This window comes from Sinocyclocheilus rhinocerous, unplaced genomic scaffold (assembly GCF_001515625.1).
Source record: "Sinocyclocheilus rhinocerous isolate Xijiao unplaced genomic scaffold, SAMN03320098_v1.1 scaffold369, whole genome shotgun sequence".
Taxonomy (NCBI): Eukaryota; Metazoa; Chordata; class Actinopteri; order Cypriniformes; family Cyprinidae; genus Sinocyclocheilus; species Sinocyclocheilus rhinocerous.
Genome location: NW_015666557.1, coordinates 1239354 through 1257839, shown reverse-complemented (window position 1 = coordinate 1257839; position 18486 = coordinate 1239354). Strand labels below are relative to the sequence as shown.

The 18486-nt window shown below is 37.2% G+C and overlaps 1 protein-coding gene across 1 annotated transcript in view; it reads right to left on the bottom strand.

Moving 5' to 3' along the window:
• Positions 1 to 5293, bottom strand: part of LOC107732744 (granulocyte colony-stimulating factor receptor-like) — a 19792-nt gene extending 14499 nt beyond the window's left edge. The window contains exons 1-5 of the mRNA XM_016544163.1: positions 5108 to 5293; positions 3241 to 3303; positions 2582 to 2881; positions 2087 to 2216; positions 1682 to 1848 (exon numbers count right to left, since the gene is read on the bottom strand). Of these exons, the coding sequence (XP_016399649.1) occupies positions 1682 to 1848; positions 2087 to 2216; positions 2582 to 2881; positions 3241 to 3292 (649 nt within the window). The 5' untranslated portion in view covers positions 3293 to 3303; positions 5108 to 5293. The remainder of the gene's footprint in view (positions 1 to 1681; positions 1849 to 2086; positions 2217 to 2581; positions 2882 to 3240; positions 3304 to 5107) is intronic.
• Between the last annotated feature and the right edge of the window lie 13193 nt (positions 5294 to 18486).

The following is an 18486-nucleotide window of genomic DNA, read 5'->3' as shown; positions in this document are numbered from 1 at the left end:
ATAGCTGGCCAATCACAGCTCACCTCGCTTTTTCAGACCGATGAGTTTTGTAAAAATCGACGCGTTTCAGAAAGGCGGGGCATAGAGGAGAAACAATAATGTACAGTATGTGGAAAATAATGTGTTTTTTGAACCTTAAACCACATAAACACATTTCATTACACCAAATACACAAAATAATGTTCTTTTTAGCAGCATCATATTACCCCTTTAAATGAGCCAAATAAGTGAAATCTTTAAAACTACACCAACTTGAGGCTTCGTTAAGCTTTCAGATATATCTCAAGGCTTTCAGATATATATCAAAACATAAAAAAACTATATTTTGTAAAAAAAAAAAAGAAAAGAAAAATAAATTGATACTGAATTTGAACCCAAACACATGCATATTCATACAGTTTCATAAATATGTAATAAATATAAAAGATAAATAAAAAAATATAAATATTATATAAACTCATTGGTCTCCACCCTATCACTCAAATTTAACTGTGTTAAGTAAAAAAAAAAAATCTAAATGACAGTCATTTCCCAGCAGAAACATCATAAATGCTATAATGTGTTTCAATGGGAGTGTGTGTGCCATGTGTGTGTGGAGACATTCTGCAGTCTCAGTCCATTGTTTGGGTATGCATCTTTTCTGGATTGTGTCAGATTTTATATAGTAAAAAAAAGAATAATAATAAATAAAAAAAAATTCTTTTTTTCGGACATTCCATTCATTCCTATAGCCGGGTCAAAATGACCCGTGAGGACACTTTTGTTACTTTTTTTAATCCTCAAATCGACTCAAATTTTTGTGTGTGTGCTCCATGCCCAAGTGTGACAAAATTAAATAAAAGAAATTTGCAGTTTTTTTGTAAATTCCATGCTTTTCCAGTGGCGGGTCAAAATGACCCGCGAGGGACACTTTTGATACTTTTTTTATAGCACCCACTTAAACTGCTCGAATCCACTCAAAAAAATGGTTCATGTATTCCCGGTTCAAGTGTGACAAAAGTAACAAAGTCTCATAACATAACGATCGACGCTCGATTTTTAAAAAATCTTTAAAAATGAGTTTTGGGGTCAAAATGACCCGAGGGACGGATGAGGGTTAAAAATATGTATTGTAATTGAAATCTATTGACACAAATAGATAAAGTGCTATAAACAAAACACTTAACAGTGTCTTTTGGATGTTTTTTTTTTTCCACTAGTCTGAAAAAACACGTTATGAAAAGCCAAAAAGCCCAAAATCTCAAAATTGACAGGTGCATGCCTGCAGTGTCTCCCCTTAAATAAACATTTTGAAATTTGAAATACAACAAATTAACTATTCATTCATTATGGCACACAGAATGAAAACTTTTTTTAAATATAATGAAATATATAAATTCAATAAAAAAAGAATTAAATGTTTCTGGAAATGCATGCCCCATATTTTATGTTTATGATAGCATGCTTCATGCATTTGGAATAGTACCATTTTATAAATTTATTCAAAACCCAAAGTATGTTTCTTTCCAAATTTATTTAATCCTATATAATAATTCATATATACACTTTCAGCAGTTGAATAAACTGATTAAAACGATTTCGAAATTGAATTTTGACTGGAGCACAGCCCTGGTATAAAGCCACTAAATTCACATTAGTTCTTAATTCTTGATAGATGAATAAAGCTCAATGCTCTTTTTACCTGTTTCCAGAGGGATCAGCTTCAAAGTTTCAGAGGTGGCGTTCCCAAAGACATTCACTGCTGTCACATTAATCTCCATCTCTGAAAAGAAACTATAAGATTCCGGTGGAATCGAGTAGAAATGCACTCCAGGTGGGATCACATATCGAACATTTTCTGACATCGCCCTGGAGAAATGGTACATTTATCAAGCATGTCACAAATCACACTATGGTGAGGCATATTTGTCAAGAGAAATGTATATAATTGTCATGAAATTGTCAAAGCAAAAACTACTAATAATCCTTAAATGAACTTTGTTTTCTCTATGCAAAAAATTATGTAATGAATGAAATGAAACTACATTTTTGAGAGATTTATCCACAAACAAGCTGCAGTTCTGAAAATGTCAGCAGAAATTAGTACCTAAATATGTGAAGAGTATGGTTTGTAGGAAGATTTGACATTTCCTGACCAGGATCCCACTGACAAAGGAATCTTCTCGGGAACGTTAGATTCAAAGAGCATCTCAGGTTTTTAGGAACAGATGGAGGATCTTTAAAGAAAGGACAATTAGAAGTCAGGTTAACTTTGGCTTGGAATGACAACAGTGAATAGTCTACATTATTACCTTTTTTGAAAATGTCATATTTTGTAGATAACACGTGAATGTGAAATTGACCGTATTCAGAGCTGGCAGCCTGGCACCATATTTCATTTGGTGTAAATGAAAACAAGGATATGAATGATGGAAATACAATCTGTTAAAGATATGTTTGCTGGTTGAACGATCAGCACCAAAGCCTTGTTTTCATTCACATATTAAATATGGACCCTGATTAAGCTCTATGACTGTAGTTAGTAATTTAGTAGTTAGTAACATAGTTAGTACTGAATCAAAAACATTAAAAAGATCCTCACTTCCCACTTTAACTATAACTCCATTGACAATTTGGCAGTTCTCCTCTTCACACACAGCACAAGCAATGAATGCGCCTGTGTCTGGTAGACTAGGGATGATTACACCATACGTCCTGTTACTCTCCTGGTAAGAGAGATTGCTGGGGACAAAATGGTTGTCAATCTTCCATGCCACACGAAAGTCTTTGCCTTTAGTCAGCGGGCAGTCATCCTCGATGGAGCAGGACACTGATACAGGTGAGCCAGCGAGCACCATAGAGGCAGGAGTGTGAATCTTAGCACATGATGATGCTTGGATCACTGCGGATAATAAATGTGTATGATTTTAACATCAAGAATCAGTGTTTTAAATCATACTCATAGGTGAATTTAGGGAAAGAAATTGGGCTCTAATAATAAACTAGCTAGCAACACACCAATCCATTACACAAGTCTTGTGACTTAGCATTGCGTGACAATTCCTGACAACATCCTCCAACAAACCCATTTCAAAATGTGTGGGTAGTACTTGCATGACATCAGAAAAAAAACATTAACATAGGTTTGTCTAAACAGTATTTGCTGCATATAGATAGATAGATAGATAGATACAAGTAATAGAAAAGCAACAAAGATTGTTGCATAATCATGTAATGTCGTTAGTAAAAATGCTGTTTCACCTTTTATCATGGCATTAATATATATCCACAGCACAAGCCAGATTGATGCCATTGTTATGATGACTGAAAATAAAAGTGAAATCTTGTTACCATTTCAGAGAAATTGCAAGTCTTTAAATGACAAAAACTTCCGTTTTTGAACAGCCAATATACAATCTATAACTCTGAAAAAAAAGTAAGTGGGAGACAAAACTAAAAAGTAAATTCATTTAGAAGACCATTTTTAGCTAAATAAATATATAAATAAAAGAAAAAGAAAAAAAAAAAAGAAAAAAAAATATTAAAATAATAATAATAATACAATAAAACTTGCATTTAAATCAATGAATGAATGAATGAATAAATAAATAAACAGAGAGAGAGCGATAGAGAGAGAGAAATTATATAGTAACGTGTTATAATAACTTTCAAAAACTCTGAAAAAAGAAAGTGGGAACAAAACTAAAAAGAAAATTCCTTTATAAGACCATTTTTAGCAAAAAATAAATAAATAATAATAATAAAATAAATAAATAAATAATGTTTTGTTATGTTTAAAAAAACAAACTGCATATGTTACTTGCATATATGAATTATTACACAGAGGGCCGCATTTGAATAAGTGGGAAAAGAAAGGAAAGATGAGGTGAAAGAGTGAGACATGACAGATGGAGATTGTTTGGAATCAGGTGCATTTTTTCCCCTAGGGCTCAATGATTCTTTCAATGCACCCAGAACCTGTTTACTCTGGATTCCATTTATATGTTTTTTCTTGCATAGAAATAGGTACTTATGCATATTTTATAAACACAGTGGACATCTGAGCATGGTGGCTCATAGATGAGACAGATTGCCTCTGTCTTTGGCCCGTTTAGCACAGGGGACCAGGTGGCCTGCCAAACGATGTGCCAAACCCGCAACAGATCGCGCTCAACTGGATCTTAACCCTTTTAACTCCCGTCGCTGTCTACTCCACACCAATAGGAAATGACTGGCACCATCCAATGGTGTTAATCCCTGTTTGGATCATGTGGTGGTTGTTTCACCTACATTGGATGGTTTGGCGAATCAGCTGACCAACCTTGACCAATCAAGTTGCGGTGTGCATGTGAATCTGACTGATTCTCCAATGACACCCTGAGGTCCACAAGAGTATGGTAGTATGGCAATGATAACCCAAGTGGCCCGATGTTCACCTGCTGTGACAAGCTGTTCAACCGGAATAATTGAACTATTCAGCTGGAATTAAACTATTCAACTAAATGATTCTGAAAAAGCAGATAAATATGCATTTCAGTCTTCAACCAAGAACCTGGCAGATCTTATCATCCCATTCAGGTCTTTACAGCGCAGAAAACAGATCTAAAATATCTCCCCATTTCCATATCGTCCACAATATGGGGTGTCAGACCTTTTGTTGTAGTATGTGAACAACTTCATTCCCTACAGTATAACTGTATGCACTCTGATTATAAAACTGATACAAGTATAAAACTGATGTACAACTGATAACTAAAATCATTTTCTGTAATTAAAATAAAGCTGGAATAAATTAAAGTATAATAATAATAAAATAAATAAATAAATAATAATAAAATAAAACTTAATAAATAAATAAATAGAGAGATAAATTATACAGTAACGTGTTATAATAACTTTCAACAATAACATAATAAACATTGTATAGAACATTAGTAGAACATATATATATATATATATGTATATATATATATAGATATATACACACACACACATACATATATATGAATGTACATGAAGTGTTTAAAGCAGTATATAATGTTTATAAATTACTTATTAAAAAAAGTTATTGTAAAATGTTACCAGTTATTCAATTTAAAGAGGAAACAAACCTGAATACAATACATACTTTAAAGTGTTCTGCATCTGTAGGTTTTCTGGGGGTCACATTTAAACTCCTGTGTAGTTACTGCCCAGCGAGGTCTAGCACACAGTTGAACTTTTCTATGAAAAAAAAAAAGTATTTGAAATGATCCAGCTGCTGTTCCGAGAAAGATCTCACCGCTCTGACTAAAGAGTCACTGCTGTCAGTCCTTCCGTGGCATATCGTTCTTACCATCCTGAACCACAAGTACAAACTGAAGCAGGAAACTCTTGTGAAACCATCTACACTTGTGTCCGTTTCTGCTCCCACTTTTTACTCTTACTTACGATGAAACTTTAACAATTTGAGTCTATTGAATACAATTATTTGTGAAAAAAAAGAAGCATGCACTGTTAGACATTTCTGTAATTTCTACAGTTATTTACTGTTTATCACCCAGTATAATACTGCAAATTTGCTTTACAGTAAGTAACTGTAATACCCTTTGCATCATGGGAATTTTCTGTGACGTCAAACCCCACATACAGTGACTTACTGTATTTTTTAAAATTGCTGTATACTACTGTTTTTTTTACTGTATATATTATATTATATTATATATTTAATGATTGGAAAATCCATTTGTCCTTCGTGTCAGAAACAGCACGAGCGCTTGGAGTATATCTGTACATCAGAAATATACCGGGGCATCACTTTACTGTCCGCTTCCACTGATAGTATAATGGGTTCTATATTGTCTTTTGTCGAGTCGCGCCGCACCGTGCCACTCGCGTCCGAGGAAGACACGGATCCAGCGGGGCAGCGCCGCGGGTTTTACCCGGGGATGAACCCGCGAGAGTGGAAGAGTTCCGGAGAACATCTGCACTGTGTGTCGATGCACCTTACGAGAGAATAAGACCAGTAAGCAAGGTAAAAAATATATGTAGCCATTTCTACTTGTTTTTCAGAGAAGACATTTCTGTCACTAACAAAGTGGATGGTGAGCAAAGGTGGTGGCCACGTTTTGGAGCAGCACCTGGGTTTTGCAGATGGCTATGTATTATTTGGCTGCTTATCTTTTTACCCCATTGTGTTTCTGTTGCCTAAAGATTCTTTGTTAGGATAAATCCGGATGATACAACATAATGCACTGCAAAATGTCCTAAGACAGGAGAAATGAATAGGGTAAAAATAAAATGAATTCTATATAAAAATTATAAAATGTAATGAAATATATTAAAATGAATTAATTACAGTAGTATACTGATGAATTAGATTTTTTACAGTAATTTACTGTAGTTTGCAAAATCTCAAAGTAGTTTGCAACTGTAAACCAAATACAGTGTGCTACTGTAAATCTTAATTACAGTAACTTACTGGCAACAGTGTTGCCAGTAAGTTACTGTAAAAACCCTTTGAAATGTCTAACAGTGTGGATTCATTAATCACAGAATGCAGTGATCTCACTACACTTTTTTTTTGTTTTAAAGTTGAACTCTTTTTAATTTGACAAACCACCTTAAAACCATGGCGCTCATGATTGTGAGATAAAGAAAAAATGTATATATATATTATTCTGGCGCTTGAACACACTTTCCTTATTTTTTTCAACAACAAATGGCCAAGCAAACGCAGACACTGGCAAGATACGCAATACAGAACGAGACCAAACGCCAAAAAATATATATATAGACTAATTTAAAATAAAATAACACCGATAGTCTGAACACGTTCTATGAGAAGACACCATAAATCCACCTCAGACAGACTGACAATGGATTGCTGTGCAAGTTGCAACTGATGGACATATGTGCAATGATAAGGAAATAAAACAAACTGTACTATATACTGACAGTTACTTTTTGTAATGTCTACTCAGTGTTTTACTCATTGGCCACAATCTTCATTTGATGGCTCATATGATATGTTTGAGCTCATCCCATATAATCATTCATATGATATTAAATTGATTAAAGGAATAGTTCTTAAAAACTAAAATTTGCAAAAACTGTACTTACCCTCAGGCCATCCAAGATGTAGATGTGTTTGTTTATCTGAACGGATTTTGAGGAATTTAGAATACCATCACTTGCTCACCAATGGATCCTCTGCAGTGAATGGGTACCGTCAGAATGAGAGTCCAAACAGCTGATCTGTCGCTTCTGGACAAAATAGTCCATAATCCATAATAGCACTTCCTTCAGTGAAAACTTCCTGTCGTCTGCTCACATCAAAATCCACCGACATATTTGAATAGTATGTTTTCTATTGTAAACAATGCTTGATCTATGCATATTTCTCTCCTGATTCAGATTTTTTTTTCATTGGAGAAAGCAATATTATGGATAAAGGACCAGAAGCAATGGTTTGAAGTTAAAAATGTCCTAATGATGGATTTGTTTCTTACAAACATGCAGCTTTTCATTTCACATGACGTTAATTGATGGACTGGAGTCTTGTGGATTATTGTGATGTTTTTATCAGCTGTTTGGACTCTCATTCTGACGGCACCCATTCACTGCAGAGGATCCATTTGTGAAGTAATTTAATGCTATATTTCTCCTAATCTGTTCTGATGAAGAAACAAACTCATACATCTATACATCTCTGATGGCCTGAAGATGATTACATTTTCAGCAGTTTCATTTTTGGTTGAACTATTCCTTGAATTAGTAAGCTTGTCACGTAATTCATTTGAAGAATTGTATAATTGCCAGACAAACTTGTCTTCAAATAAACTCAGTGACTGCACTTCTCACATTAGGCCCTGTGTTAATGTTATCATAATAATATGGTAACAGGCAGTGGTGTAGTGGTGCCTGGAGTGCATATAGTGGGTATATTCTTAATTTATGCCCCCATTTTTTTTAAGCGGCCCAGCAAAGGATGAATGGCTTGTGTTATAAACAGTGACATGTAAGACTCAAGACTAATCTTGCATATTTAGTTCACCTCAAAATGGGCCAATAGTATTTGCACATTTTTACTTTCCGTAACTTCTGCTACTTGACTTACTGGAGTAAGGATCATTATGAAATTAATATTAGCCACAAAAGAGGTGCAGATTTTGCAATAAATAATTAAAATGTAAAGAATTACATAGACTGCAACAATTACCATTTTGTCAGAACCTCTAGTAGACAAGCTATTTTGTTTAGTTATCTGTAGGAGAATCATGATCTCTATTTGATGCAAAATAAATAAATAAATAAATACAAATCGTGATCAATTTATCCAGAATTGTGCAGCTCTACTCCTATGTTTGACTGACGGTTTCTCCCATGGCATACAGTGACAGGCAAATAGTAACCCCCTGCCTACTCCCCCCATACCTTTTTAACCTTAAACCGCATAAACACATTTCATTACACTATACACAAAATAATGTTCTTTTTAGCAACATCATATGACCCCTTTAAGCCAAATACACGCTGAAAAGAATAATTCTGGACGTGACTCTAAGCAATCTCTAATGAAACCGGTCGGGTTTTCTCTGTAGCTGTTTTGAACTTAGGCTACTGTTTGAAGGCATTCGTTTACTGGATCCTTCGACTGAAAAGTTTACAGGAGTTTACCAGTTTTAAAAAATCTGATCGCAAAAACATGCTTCTTTTCCTTTTTAAGGTTTTGTTTTCATTATAATGTACTGATTCAGCTGCTGTCCAGTTTATTTCTGTTACTTATTGCAACATACTATTGGGTCAAACCAATGCAATCAAGCTCAGAGGCATAGAGTTCTGCCAATCTCAGAGCGCACACCAAACACAAGCAAACCCACAGTATTAAAGTTCTGCTCCATTCTCTGCTTATCAGCGGCTCACATAAAGGCTTTCTCTTCTGTGTGACTGCCGCCCAGCATTTCTGCTCCTCGCAGGGGCTAATTGCCTGTGATTCTTTGCAGCCCGTCTGCTAGAGAGCAGTTATTATATTTATAGTGATTTCTTTTGTCACCGTCTGGGCATGTTGCTTCAGCTGCATGATTTAATATGCCTGTGAACACAAATGAGGTTGCCAATTTCTCCTTTCCATTTATGTAGTTCCGTGTATTTTTCTTATTTTTACGTGTTTTTGCCCTTCTCTCAAATTGCTTCCCAGGAACTTGATGCAGTAGCTGATGCTTTTTTTTTTTCCTTTTAGAGAATTGTTGGTGTAATTTCTATCTTGGTTTGTGTCTGCAAAACCTTTTAATATCTTTATAACTTCTCATATGGCCCATCCTTTCCTCAAACCACACACTGGTACGCATCATACACTTTATTAAGTAATCCTTGTTTATTTATCTTTAATTGTGTTCTTTGAATATTAAATTATTTGTTGAAAGACGTTAAAAATTATAAACAGTTCCAAAATCACCTCTCGTCTTCCATTATTGTGAAATCTGCAATGTTGTTGCACAATTTCAAAAGAGGAAGGGGCAGATTTCCTCAATCTTTCATGTCCTCTTTTACAAGACAACATCAAACATCTAAGAAACCTTCAAAACAAACATAAATAATTGTGATATTCATTTATATTATATTAATGCAGAGACAGAGTGGCAAAACATCATTTTCTCCTGTTGCCAAAAAAAACAAATTCAAATTTGTCATTTAAATTTTGGTAAAAAGTTATTTGGTAACAGTGTTCCAATAACTCAAATAAAGAGATGTTTGACAGTGATATCTCGTGAAAATATTTTGCGGTAAACTAGTGTTGGTCAGATCATAATCACATGATTTTCATAAAAAAGCAACAAAAGTAGACTAAAACAAGCATATGAGTCTAGCATAGGGCCTGGTGCTTAGAACACATACTGTGATGTTATTTTATCAAATTTAATAAATGTAGAATTATAAGCAACCATTGAGATCCTTGATCATTTTCTACCTGTAAGGGTGAATGAGAGAGAAATGGGTGTGGAATCAATCCTCATTTTCAAGGTTAACACATCTGACTCAACGGCAAAATAATTACGCTTTACCGACAATTGCTTGGACGGATAAAGATAGTTTCCATTCCTTGAACATTAAGCATTTTCTGAATTTTTCAGAAAGGAAGCTGGAGACAGATGTGGGTTTGAAACAGGAAGTGGTGAAAGAGTAGGGTCCCTATGTGCTAAAACAGCAATGGGTGTGTGATGTTGCGTTAAAGGTGAAGTGTGCACTACTCTCTCAGAAAAAAAAGGGTACAGAAGCTGTCACTGGGGTGGTACATATTAGTATTAAAGGGTTCCCCCCCAGTGACAGTTTTTTTTTTTTTTGTAGTGACACCAAACATAACACCAAAAATAGTTGGTCCCATTGGAAAAACTGTATTCTACTTACATGTTTGCAAAACTTCAAAACCACAGTTTTAGTTATATTTACCTCTGGTGGCACCCTCCAAAATCCTAAAGTCAATTTACAAAACCAAAGAAATCATAGACTAATTTTATTTTAGAAAAGACAAATGTTCAAGACAATTAAGCTAATTTCTGTCAGGACCACTATCGTCAAAGATGATTGACAATTAGCATACAGTTTGGATTTGCGGTATGGTTCTGTTCTGGGCAAGAACTCCCTGCGCATCCATGCAGCTTAGCATGGATGAGAGCAGGGAGAGCAGCGATAACCCCCCCAGGGTAAACAGAACAGAACCAACATAAATATATTGCAGATATTGTTAAAGTTCAATAATGTTATGTACACATTTTTGAATTATTCTGATTCAAAGGAGAATCAGAAGGCTGAATTCTGACTGACAGAGGAGGAGTTGGGGATGGAGGAGGGTAATTAGCTATTGAGCAATGTGAAAACTGCTGATACTACTGCGGGACCTTATATATGAATAGGATAGGTGTCGTATTCCCATAGGTTGATGGGGATCAGCTGAGAGTCAGCTGATGCGAGCTTGACTAACGTGACCTGCCAGAACTAACGCTACGCTTGATAATTATATTTTTCCTTTCATAATTCAATGTTCAGGTTTCAAGCTAATTTCCAGAGATCAGATTTATGGAAAATGCAAAGTTTCTCCAGGGTACACAGTACTTTTGCAAGAGAATGCACATGTTTTACAAGAGAGTACAAAGTTTCTCTGTGGAATGCAATGCTTTTGTGAGAGAATACAAATGTGTTGTGAACAAATGCAAAGTTTCTCTGGGAACGCATTGCTTTTGCAAGATAATGCACATGTTAAAGAAACCGCAAAGTTTCTGGGGGGAGCACAATACTTTAGCTTTTTTCCTTTAGCATTTTTGCTCCCATCTCAATTTGTATGTTTTTTTTTTTTTTCCTATCACCATGTCCCCTTAGTGGCTTCATAGGTGTCAGACCAATAAATAAATGCACACCATTTAAATGTCAGAGTTTTTTATTATATTATTATTATTATTATTTTTATATATTTTTTTTGTACTATTATTATTATTTTTATAACTACATCTCAAGATCATCCCATATCTGTGAGCGAACGGTAAGTATGAGAAACTGGAAAGTAGCTCTGTGCGCTTGACAGCCGTTTTGATGAGAACAGACCAAGACAGCGGAGGAGGAGGAGGAGAGGTCAGATAAGCTCAGACTTATGCTCTTGCTACTTACAAGCATCCAATCCACTCCTATCTAATAGCTGTCAGAGGCAGGCCACAAAATGGAATTGACTATTGATCCTCTGTTTAGCACAGGTCAGTGGCAATGGTAGGGCTGCACGTGGGGAAGGGCACGAGGCGAGGGACAGCCAGCAAAAAACACGGAGTGAGAGTGATGAAACAATCGAGTTTTATTAACCATGGCAGATCTGCAAAGCACTGTAGCAAAGAGAGATAGTCTGAGGGACATTGGGAGAGAGGGCTCAGCAAAGATCACTGGGAGTTCTGGAAAACAACAACTTTAATTTATCTGAATGATATTCAGTGGGAATTCACTAAGCATGAATTGTGGTTTATTTGCACATTTGTGTTGTTTCAGCACTCAATTCACCAATCAACTAGAACTGAACAGCATTCCAGGTCAAAATTCAATTTTACAGTTCTCCAGCCAAGAGCATTGGGTGGTTTTCTGGTCAATATTGTTGTTTTATTAAATAAAATTACCAATTACACAATGTAACAAAATTGTTGGAAATTGTTTCACTTAAATGTTTTATGGTTCTTCTGTAATTCCATGGTGATTATCATTGTACTATTTATTTTCACACAGCATCAATATTTTGGTAAATATTTAGACCAGGTCAGTTTTAGAACTTCTATAATTACGAAACATTGGTTTAGTACAGATAAGTTTTCGTACTAATTTTGTATGTTATTTTAAAGATATCTTGTTTTTGCAAGGATGGGAACATTCTAGAAGTTTATATAACATTCTGTAATATGCTTGTGCTTTCTGGAACATTCCAGAACATAGTGAGACTAGTCGCACGTACACTTCTGAAGTTCTGGATGACTCACTTTTGGTAACTGTTTATGTTAGACTGATGTTGTTAGCTCAGTATTGTGCATGTATCATGCATTTTTTTATGCATGAATAATAACAGTTTAGCTTGTATAAGATGTCAAGTTTATTATTTTTTTTTTCACGAGCACTGTTAATGATACACAAAAGTAATGTGATTTTTGTATTCAGCATGTCAAACTTAATGAAGAAGCATTAAAAAATATCATACAAATAGATACCAATCCTCCAATGCATGGCGTCCACTACTGTAGATGACCCTTCTGAACCTAATCCATACTTCTGTATAATGCCAACATAAATTTAACATGGCTGATAAAAGTGGTCATGCATCAAGCATCAAATATGGATATATTCTATTTCAGTAGACATATGTTACTCGGAAAAAAGTAAAAACATTATATTGTTTATTATTTAGCAGTGTATTGTACTAAATGTCTGTCCAGACCTGACCTATGTGATAACACATTTGCTTACGATATCTGATTCTTAATAACTTTCACTCCATTATTGACTGTGGTCTTCTCCTGTCATAAAGCACACAGAAAAAAAAAATAAATACAAAATTCTGTCAAGATGATGTTCAGCAGGGCTTTAGTTTTGCTAATTTATTGACAGCACAATTAGGCTCCCAAGACTCAAAGTTCTCATAAGCTACAGTAGCTTTTAACACAATCAGTCAAAATTTAAGATGTTTGTTAGGCCAGCCTAAAGATAGCTTTAAGTGTTCTACTGTTTTGTGGAACTTTTGCATTAATTTAGTTCTACATTGTCATTAAACTATTTCTTTGTTAGATTCTTAATGACAGTTACAAAAGTTAATATTCTGTTCTATCTGACTTGGTATATTAAGTAAAAAAAAAAAAAAAAGTTTTAGAATTCCAATAAAAAAAAAGAGGATTCTTAAAGAGTTCACTCCTTTCATTAACTATCACAGCCAAATAAAACACCAAGCTTGCTGATAATAATAATCACCCCCTCATTCCACGCTTTCTCACAGAAGCACCAGTACGACATATGGTGATGAATGGCCATGCCGTTCCATATTCACTCCTTTAGGAAACATAGTCAATTGCCTCGCTTTGTTCTGTCAATTACTGTTCCATGTACGTTCAGGAGAAAGGTTTAAAACTAGCTCCCTTTTCAAGGCAATTGATTTATGAACTGCTCAGCATAACCCTTTTCATCTGCCAAATATATCGTTTTTTAAATTTATTTATTTATTCTGAAAGGGCCTTTCAGGTGGAGATGTTCATCTGGAGTTGTGTGAGGCTGCACTGGGGAAGCACAGGAAAAACCTGCTTTAATTAATCAAAAACACAAAAAACCCTATTGTGAACTACAATCTTGGATAGTAAACATATATTGGAATGTCTGACAGTTTTCCATTTTGTTCCATGTGAGATTACAGCTTGTCATGGAATTGCAAAGGTAAGCCAAGCAGTCTCATTGTTAGTTACATCAACATAATATGGAACAATGTGGAGCAAGGACGGGTAGAAAATTATAGATTGTCATAACATGAAACTACACGTTGCTTTCAATACAATAGTGTAAACTCTGCGCTGTTTTGCGGTATTACCAAACTTTGATAACATACCTGAAATAAATTTTTAAACAGGCTAACATTTAAATTCAGCGTTGTACAAACATCATCTCGGTTACGTATGTAACCCTCATTCCCTGAAGGGAAACGGAGACATTATGTCAGTACTGATGTTAGTGGTCTCACTTGGGAGCCCCAATCACCTCTGAGCATCACAACAAAAGGCAAATGAAAACTGGTGAGTGGAATTTGCATGCCAAGCCACTTCCCGTACATACGGGTATATAAGATAGCAGCGTGGATCCACTCATTCAGGTTTGTGCTGAGGAGCCGAGAAAGCATCCCGGCATTCAACGCAGTTCACGGTTGTGGCATGAGGGACGTGATGTTCCTCCTCCAGGGAATGAGGGTTACATATGTAACCGAGATGTTACCTTTCAGTCAGTCACGTTCGACGTTACGTCGACACTGATGTTAGGGGTCCCATATGGAAAGTGCCACAACCAGAACTATGTTACGAAAATTGAAGGTGCAGGTGATGACAAGTGTCAGGACAGATGCTCCTCAATCCTACCCAATGCCCCATAAGCCAGATCACATAACAAGTATACAGGCTTACCAGGGAAGCTAAAAAAATGGTTGTTCAGAGGAATGACGCCACAAGCGAGACACCGAGCCAGACCTCCCGAAAATTACCTGTTCGTACCCAACACATGGGAGGAAACTGGCTCCTCCCGGAGATTATAGAATCTCGCAAAGGTATTAGTTGTTGCCCAGCCCGCAGCTCTGCAGATGTTTGCTAGAGAGGCACCGTGCGCCAATGCCCAGGAGGAGGCAACACTCTGAGTGGAATGAGCTCTCACCCCCAGGGGGCACGGCTCGCCTTGTGTCTGGTACGCCAAGGTGATGGCATCCACTAGCCAGTGGGTCATCCTCTCCTTGAAGACAGCCTTCCCTTTCTGCTGTCCTCCAAAGCAAACAAAGAGCTGCTCAGAGCGTCTCAAGCTATGGGGGCGTTCCACATAAATGTGTAAAGCGTGAACGGGACACAACAACACAAGGGCTGGATCTGCCTCCTCCAAGGGCTGTGCTTGCTAGTTCACCATCTGGTCCTGAAAGGGAGTGGTGGGAACTTTGGGCACATAACCGGGCCAGGGCCTCAAAATAACGTGAGAATCAGCCGACCCAAATTCAAGGCACAATACGTTGATTGAAAATGCCAGCAGGTCCCCAACCCTCTTGATGGATGTGAGTGCGACCAGAAGCAGTGTCTTAAATGACAGGAATTTGAGCTCACCTGAGTCAAGCGGCTCAAAGGGGTCTCTCCGTAATCCCACCAGGACCACAGAGAGATCCCAAGGGGGAAGGAGGTGCGATCTGGGAGGATTTAATCTCCTCGCGCTTCTCAGGAACCTGACAATCAGGTTGTGCTTCCCCAAGGATCTTGCATCCACTGCATCGTGATGAGCCGCAATGGCAGCGACATACACTTTCAAAGTGGAGGGGGACAGCCTTTGCTCCAACTTTTCTTGCAGGAAGGAAAGCGCAAAGCTGACCAGAGATGAATATAATTGCTCTTTAATTGAGAATTTGAGTATTACTGACCGAGGGGTCAATGGTGGAACAGGTATCAACCTGGGAGACGGGGGCGTAAAGAAAGTGAACTTTGTCAGCGTCCCGCATTTCAGCCAGGTTGGGCCAGAGATGGCACTCCTGGAATACCATGGTAGAAGACATCACCTGCCCGAGGGACCGCACCGTGACCTCTGTTGCCCGGAGGGCAAAGTCAGTCGCAGTGTGCAGCTCCTGCATCAACCCAGGGTCAGAACTGCCCTCATGCAGCTTTTTAAGTGCCTTGGCCTGGTGAACTTGCAGGATGGCCATGGCGTGCAGGGCAGAAGTGGCCTGGCCCACAGCACTGTAAGCCTTGGCAGCTAGGGCTGACAACAGCTTACAGGCTTTGGATGGGAGGTGAGACGGTTCCTCCAGGTGGCAGCGTTTTGCAGGCACAGGTGCACCGCACTGCACCTGTGGAATGTCGACGTACCCCTTGGCCACCCCACCACTGAGGGTAGTGAGGAGGGAAGAGCTCAAATGTGACCGGGCGGCATAGAGGGCCTTCCACGTTTTGGTGAGCTCTTCATGAACCTCCGGGAAGAAAGGCACTGGGACGGAGCGTGGCTGGGAGAGATTCTGTGTACTGTCTTTTGGTCCAATAAGTAATATCTCTGTCTTATCCGTATTTAATAGGAGAAAATTATTGGTCATCCAATCTTTTACATTTTTAACACACTCTGTTAGCTTAGATAATTTAGAAGTTTCATCTGGTCTTGTTGAGATATATAGTTTGAGTATCATCGGCATAACAGTGGAAACTAATCCCGTATTTTCTGATAATATTTCCAAGGGGCAACATGTATATTGAAAATAGACATATTATTTAGACGATCATATTATTTTTGTTGTGAAGTTCAGTTTTATTAGACTACATTAGTGTATTTACTAGTTGTCATAATGTCACATTGAGTTGAAATTATGCAACCCCATGTCCTGTAATGAGTGGCATTAAGCAAGACAATATTAAAACAAGACAAGAGTAAAAACAGTAGAGAAATTAGTTTTTCCATAACTTCAGATCAACTGCTTCATCTTCAGAGTTAATTGAATTTGAGCAATTGTTCTTCACAGAGAACTTTTCCTACCTTTGAGAATATTCTTCCGTGTAGCACAGATTTGGCTGAAATTGCAAGTCATTGGAAGGCCAAATAGAAGTGATATGGGCAGTTGGTATGGTGTCTGGCCCCATACTCCAGTTCGTCATTTGTTCTGATGATATATGATATAATTGCATACAGCTGAACCTCCACTGTGGCATCAGCAATGACAATAAGGACTTTCAATGTCTCTCTGATTTTATGGACCAAAACATCCCATATGTTGCCATCCCCTCATCACCTTTCTGCCCCACTCATGCTGGTGATTCAATATCAGATGAGTCAGGCATTTGGATGCGGAAAGTATCAAATCATTGCAGTCTGTGAAGAAGTTGCTAACTAGTGTGTGGAAATGGAAAACACTGTGAAATATCAATGTCCAGTTGAAACAAAACTTTTAAGTCTTTAAAAAAATAAAATGTACAAATTTAACGTCAGCTCCAAAGCATTGTTTTATTCTAATTATTAGGTAATTTATCAGTTCATTTCAGATCAGGGATGCCAATATGTGAGCGCTCATTAACTTAAAATATGAAACATGTAGACAACTGGCATAGCCTTGTAGGATGTGGCCACTTTTTCTGCTCATAGAATAGATCAGTTGTGTCAGGATTAAAACATAATAGAACCTAAAGATCTGTAATCTCAAAATACTTTTTTTGTCTCTTCATTTTAAGATCTATTTCTCACTTCTTTTTCTGTCTGTAATGGTCTGTTATGTGACATGCAACTCTTGTTTTTTATATCTTTGATGTACACAATAGTGATTGTTTTAGGACACTTTAAATCCCCTTGCATAACAGGTGACAACTCTGTGTGAGGGCAAGTAACTGAAAGGTATGTATCCATATTCATAGAGGTTTACATGTCTTATTTTTTTTTTTCACAGTGAGTGGTCTTTATATCTGCACAACAACCATGTTCTGAAGTTCAAGCAATAGAGAAAGAAACCAGCTGAGGTCAAATTTAGGGTGAAAGTCCTTAGGACCTGATCGTGCACTACTGATGATAGTTGTGGATCCTTTATGCAGGACACACACTGCACAGTTTTCCAAGTCGTCAGATCACCACACTTCTCACACTGCTGTTGTGTGCACACTACACAACAGATTAGTGCCAGGGGGTCACATTACACAACTTTTCAATATGACAAATTTCCAACAACTCCACCTGGTCTACAAACTACATTTCACAACCAAACACATGTGAGAAGTGATACAGGAAATAACGTAAGACCAAGCGTGAGACAGGAGTTATCATGCGAGACTAGATTTCTTCCTGTTAGAAACTGTAGCCCGCAAGCAGCTTGCGATACAAGTTGTCTGTATGCTGGTTTGCAGCAAAAAAAAAAAAAGAATATGAAGGAGAGATGGATGCTTGCAGATGCCATAGACTTGATCGGTGTCATGTCATAGCTGTGTGGGCGGAGTCGGCGTGGGGGATAACAGTCCTTTCCCCCTCATTGGAAAAGCATTGTTGTTGACTCAGAATGGCCTACATAAAATAATTTCTTCCGCTCGAGAGAGCAACATACGCATAAAAACTGAGCCGAATTGGGTCGGACTGTCCATACGGTATCTGTGACTGGACAAACGACCCAACGGAATGGCCAGAGGTGTTACCTAATTTTTTAGGTAACATTTTTTGTTACCTAATTGAGCAAGAGACAGCTTACTACAAGCCTACACGAGACAGCTTGTGAAAGTAAACATTTGTCGTTTTGTTTTGCTTAATTTTAATAAAGTGATAAAGACTTGA